The sequence below is a fragment of the Cynoglossus semilaevis genome, chromosome 7 (genome assembly GCF_000523025.1).
Source record: "Cynoglossus semilaevis isolate Cse_v1.0 chromosome 7, Cse_v1.0, whole genome shotgun sequence".
In the NCBI taxonomy this organism is placed as follows: Eukaryota; Metazoa; Chordata; class Actinopteri; order Pleuronectiformes; family Cynoglossidae; genus Cynoglossus; species Cynoglossus semilaevis.
This window is the reverse complement of record NC_024313.1, coordinates 5,044,993-5,050,583: the sequence shown is the minus strand read 5'-3', so window position 1 is coordinate 5,050,583 and position 5,591 is coordinate 5,044,993. Positions and strand designations below refer to the sequence as shown.

Genomic DNA, 5,591 nt, shown 5'->3' with positions numbered 1-5,591 from the left:
ACCCCCCCCCCCCCCATTCCCCTCTCCTCCACCACCTGATTTCAATTGGCCGTTGCTGTATGAGAGCAGCTCTCATCTATCCATCCATCAACGTCCAGTCACATGCTTTATTGATTGATGTGCCATCCACTCTCCATTTCTGCATAGAAACACAACAGTGCAGTTCAACACACTGTTCAGTTTCATTATGGGACAGTAAAAGTGGCCCTGCTAATAATCATATGTATATTTTTATTTATTTTTATTTTTAGTTCACCTCCAAACTCCAACTGCTGTCCCTCACTCTTGGTGCCATATGATTACGTCATTTCTTATTCATCTCCTCTCTGTGTTTCCCTCAGGCACTTGGACAACCACTCTCTATGGGAGGGGAAGACATTTGCTGTGCGCTGCTTCAAAATCATCATGTACTCCATCCAGGTGAGTCAGTCAGTCTCTGTTTCCCTGAGAACCTCTGTTCATGTCAAATATTTAGAGTTCAACCAGTGTCACTTGTAACTCAGGGCAGACTGTGGATCTTTAGGACATGTTTTGACTAGCCTAGAAGATAAAAAATATAGTGGTAAATCTACTTATACACCAAAGCTTGTCTCAGCTGGGATTCAAACTAATGACCCATGAATAACAGTCTGTTCTTGCGAAGGGCTGCAAAAAGTTTTTCATCACATCTGGTTCTGTTTATTTTTCTGTACGGTTTTATTGTTAAATCATTTCTTCTCTGTTTTTCTTTTCAGTCTCAACACTCTCACCTGGTCATGCAGCAGCTTCTGGGTCACCTGGATGCTAACAGTAAAAACTCAGCCACAGTTCGAGCTGGAATAGTGGAGGTGTTACTGGAGGCAGCTGCCATAGCAGCCAGTGGCTCTGTTGGTAAGCTGTCAATATCTACACACGCATGTATATTTTTATATTTATTTTATACTGTGAAGTGAATACTCATAATTCGGTCCTGCAGGTCCCACAGTTTTGGAGGTCTTCAACACCCTGCTGCGACAGCTACGTCTGAGCGTTGATTACGAGTTGACCGGCTCGTACGATGGAAGCACCAACATCGGCACTAAGATCATCAAAGCTCACGAGGAGCGGCAGCTGCAGGAGGCTGTCATCAGGACCATTGGTCAGTGGGTGGGGTCATGTGACTTTTTTAAATACACAGAAAAAGAATGGCAGTAATTTTTCTATTTATTTTTTTAAATTCTGCATTCAGGTTCATTTGCAAACACTCTGCCAACATACCAGAGGTCAGAGGTCATGCTCTTTATTATGGGCAAGATCCCTGTGCCTGGAGTTCATCTGGTGCTGCCGTCCACAGGCTCAGGGTAAATCACTTCAGACTGATTCTCTTTGTGCCTCATGTTTGTGTCCTTCACTCAGCACTGCTTCGTGTACGGATATATTGATGTCCGATCGATGTACTTTGTTGATGTCTTTGCTCTTCCACCTCCAGGCCAGAGGGCACTAGGATGATTCAGGTCATGTTGCTAAAGTCTTTGGTCCAGGTAGGTCTGTTTTTTCATTTTTATTTATTGTGTTATTTTTTTTAAATTTTCTTTATTTTGAACTGGCATGTGTCAATTCTTAATACTCCATCACTGGTCAGGTGACAGCAGGTTTCCAGACCACCAACATGTTGACCGCACTGCCCAGCTCCTTCCTGGAGCCACTCCTGTCCTTCTCTCTTACTGAGGACCCAGAGATTCGACTGCTGGTTCTCCAGATCCTCCTCAGCCTCATTGACCGACACGACAACAGACCCAAGTTCCAGAACATGAGGTAGGAGGTTGCGTCTGTAGGAACAGAATACTGACGTTTTCTGACACTGTTTATCCGAGTGCTTCAGTTACAGTCGTCGTTTTTGTTGCGCTTTTTCTCCTAATGTGCAGCAGCATCTCGGACATCTCTGCATTAAAGCTGAAAGTTGACAAGTGCTCAAGACAAGACAACTTGTTTATGAAAAAGGTATCTATTGGTCATAAAAAATGCACTTTTGTTTTGCATATATATTTAAGTTATAGCCCATTCCCTCCTTTCTCCTACAGCACGGTCAGCAGCTGTACCGTCACATCTACCTTGGCTGTAAGGAGCCGAACAGCGGTCGGCAACACTACGAGACTCTTTTTGCTCTGCTGGGTCTTCTGAGTGTGGAACTGGCAAACGAGGAGGTGGTGGTGGACCTGATCCGCCTCACACTGGCACTGCAGGTACTGATGCGAGCTGAATGTCCAGCAGTGGTTCCCAAACGTTCTCTGTAGCCTTTCCTACATTCCTACAAAACAGCGACTCTTGTTGAATGTGGCCCGGCCCACACTTGGAACTGGGAACCACTGCCGTACAGATTCATTTGTGATGCCTGGTTGTATGGATGTATACATTTGCTGAAAACAGACAAAGGATATAATGCTTGATGGTGAAATTAAAATGCTTTAATTTTTTTTTATAAATATGAAAACCTTTAAGCAGGTCAACATGCTCAGTTTTATTCCAGTAACGTGTGCTTGTCTCCTGTGAAGGACCTGGCCCTGTCGCCTGACGAGTCTCTGCCTGTCTATAACCGATGTGCTATTCATGCCCTGGCTGCCGCCTACCTCAACCTCATCTGCCAGCTCACCACTGTCCCAGCCTTCTGCCAGCACGTACACGAGGTTGAGGACCTTGAGTTTCTTTCAGATACATTTGTCTGATTCACAATAATCTGTGTCAATAAACGTCCTCTCTCATCTGCCCTGCAGGTAATTGAGGTCAGGCAGAAAGAAAGCCACTACCTTTTACCTGAGGACATCTTTATTGACAACCCCAAGTACGTACCACACTTCACATTCATCTCTTCTTCCTACCGAACGACAGCAACATTAGATGGAATATTTAAGCGATCAATACATGCCAGAAAATGTCTTGTCTCTGCTAAAAAAACAACTGGATCTCTCTGTTCCTCCAGGTTACCGTCCTCGGTGGACAAGATCGACGGGGGAGTTTTATTCCTTCAGTCAAAGATCACAGAAGTACTGGGCGGCAGTGGATACAACACTGAGAGACTGGCAACACCTTATGTCCCACAGTACACTGGTAAGCCCCTGCTGGGTGTGTGTTTTGCCTGAAACAAACCTAGTACCTGAAGATTAGAAAAAAATGAAATAATGAAAAATGAACCTGAACTGTTTTTGCAGATGAAGATCGTCTGTCCAAGAGGAAGAGCATCGGTGAAACCATCTCACTGCAGGTGGAGATGGAGTCCAGGAACAGTCCAGAAAAAGAAGAGGTTAAGACTTGACCGCATTCAAAAGTTTCTCCGTTTTGTCTTGGATGACACTTGAGTGCAGTATCATTTCACTTCTTTGTGTTTGTGTGTTTACAGAGGACACCAGCAGAGGAGATCACATTTGAAACTTTAAAAAATGCCATTGGTAAATCCTTTCTGGTGACTTTAGACAGTTTTCCAAATCAAGAACTTTTCATGGAATGACAGTCTGGAAGTGTTTAAGATGTGCTGTAGTTTACGGGTGTGTTTCTGCTCTAGTAGACAGTGTTGGTATGGAGGAGCTGGAGAGAGAGCGGAGGAGACAAGTGGTGGAGAAGTTTCAGAAGGCTCCCTTTGAGGAAATAGCTGCTCACTGTGGTGCCAGGGTACGTCAGCGATATAACAACATTTGAACCGTGTTGTTTTTTAAATGTTATTCTTTTTCTAATTGATATTTTTTAATGGTTTCTAATGAGATCTGTTCTTCTTTGTGCAGGCCACACAACTGCAGAGTAAACTGAATCAGATCTTTGAGATTACAATCAGGTGAGTGGAGACTCATGTCGTACTGACGGTGGAGAGTGTCCACCAGGTGGTGACGCTGTTGTCGTGTGATGACTAAATCTGTTGCCTCTTCACACGCAGACCTCCGCCCAGCCCGTCTGGAACCATTTCATCAGGTTACGGCCAAACTCAGAACCGTTCCGTGCCGATCTACGAGATGAAATTTCCCGACCTTTGCGTCTACTAAACCACAAAGACGAACTTAGCGTTTGGTTTTTTTTTTTTTTTTTTCTTGCCAACCAATCTTCACTGTAAAACAAGGGTCTCAAGCTCATACTGACCAGGGGTCACTTCTGTCACTAACTTGAATCAGTGCCTCCTTTAGGGTCAAGTCCTTCGTGTCCATGCAACATTTCTGAAAGTTAACTTTCTTTGTCAAAAATGTTTCTGACTCTTTTATTATCAGATTGTCTCATGTTAGTCATTGGGTAACAACACACTCTCTGTTCGTTTATTTTATTTATTTTTTTATCTGTGTGTGTAACGTTATTCATTATATCTGGGGAAACAAGCAGGGCTCCACAGCTCTTTCTGTGCATCATGACTGCTGATGCCGAGGGTTTATGGTCACATTACTTTCTGAGTTGAAATGAAGTTGCTGCGCCCCCTACAGTAGCTCGAAAGCAGATAAAACATTCTAGGGTCATGTGAGTTTATTATTTGCCTATCACATTTGTATCATCCTATTGGGGTTGAGGGAAGCACCAAGGGGAAAAACAGGACCCAGAAGTGACCCGCGGGCCAAGAGTTTGAGACCCTAGTACTGTAAAATAATTGAGCTTAGATTTGTTAAGCATCTACAGCTTAACTCAGCCATAAGAAATGATTCAGTGATTGCAGCCAAACACATAACCACCACGGTCCTTTCAGATTAACATGGACAACACTGACCTTGTCAAGAACAGGAAAACGTTGCATGCTCTGAATCTGGACCTTATGAAAACACTGCTAACCAGGCTGCCATTGAACCTTTTGTTAACCAGATGAGCTTGACCAATCATTCCTTCATCACTATATTTTATCATTTGGGAGGTGGGGGTGTGTTTAGACCAAGAAGAGAGTATTTGAATGAGATGCTTGACAGTGTACACTTTTTAAAAATCTTCCTGTATTTTCCTAATTACTGTTACATGTCATTTAAAGTGTCTAACCCTTTTTTTTAACATGTTTTAGATTTTAATTTTTGCCTTTTTTTAACCCTTTGCTTGAGTGAATTTGTATAAAGCTGCGAGCATTTATTTCTTTACATATAGTTGGTGTGTTTTTAGCCTTTAGTTATGTTAATGACAGCGTTACTGCTTATCCCAAAGTGTGTGTGTGCCTTACAGACTCCAGTTCAAGGACACACAAAAATGCACAATGCGCCACAGAGGATCTAAAATATATATATATATATATAAACCAGATCAAACACTAAAAATATTACTGATCGTCCTGTATTTTTCCTCCCTCCTCCTCATATATATGTGTACATACAGAGAACTATATAAATCTTTAAGCTGATGTACAGAGTAAGGCTATTCTCACGCGTGTGTGTGTATATACAGTATATATTGTATATTAATTCTAACTTTAGACTGCCACTGCACTGATAAGTGTCCAGGGATGAGGGAGAATAAGCGACTTAGTTTGTATCCAGACACATTTTTGGCTTCAGTCCTGAGGTTTGTGAACGAGCCCGCAGTAGAATCCTCCATCGTCTTCAAGGTGAAAAAAGAAAGATATATTCTCAACCTCCGCAGTTCAACAGACAGGTTTCAGTAGCATTCCTCTGACCTGCCATCACTTCCTG

The 5,591-nt window shown here is 42.8% G+C and overlaps 1 protein-coding gene across 7 annotated transcripts in view; it reads left to right on the top strand.

The window, feature by feature from the left end:
• Nucleotides 1-5,519, top strand: part of efr3bb (EFR3 homolog Bb (S. cerevisiae)) — an 18,339-nt gene extending 12,820 nt beyond the window's left edge. For 4 of the 7 annotated variants that reach the window (XM_025056879.1, XM_017033763.2, XM_017033768.2 and 1 more), the window contains exons 8-23: nt 342-420; nt 735-870; nt 956-1,117; nt 1,208-1,319; nt 1,448-1,499; nt 1,601-1,773; nt 1,884-1,959; nt 2,040-2,201; nt 2,511-2,642; nt 2,730-2,797; nt 2,936-3,063; nt 3,165-3,256; nt 3,353-3,401; nt 3,515-3,621; nt 3,732-3,781; nt 3,881-3,986. In XM_025056879.1, the coding sequence (XP_024912647.1) occupies nt 342-420; nt 735-870; nt 956-1,117; nt 1,208-1,319; nt 1,448-1,499; nt 1,601-1,773; nt 1,884-1,959; nt 2,040-2,201; nt 2,511-2,642; nt 2,730-2,797; nt 2,936-3,063; nt 3,165-3,256; nt 3,353-3,401; nt 3,515-3,621; nt 3,732-3,781; nt 3,881-3,986 (1,684 nt within the window). Of the gene's footprint in view, nt 1-341; nt 421-734; nt 871-955; nt 1,118-1,207; nt 1,320-1,447; nt 1,500-1,600; nt 1,774-1,883; nt 1,960-2,039; nt 2,202-2,510; nt 2,643-2,729; nt 2,798-2,935; nt 3,064-3,164; nt 3,257-3,352; nt 3,402-3,514; nt 3,622-3,731; nt 3,782-3,880 lie in introns of all 7 variants that reach the window. The other 3 variants (XM_017033766.2, XM_017033765.2, XM_025056878.1) reach the window with 3 other exon arrangements.
• Nucleotides 5,520-5,591: the final 72 nt, after the last annotated feature.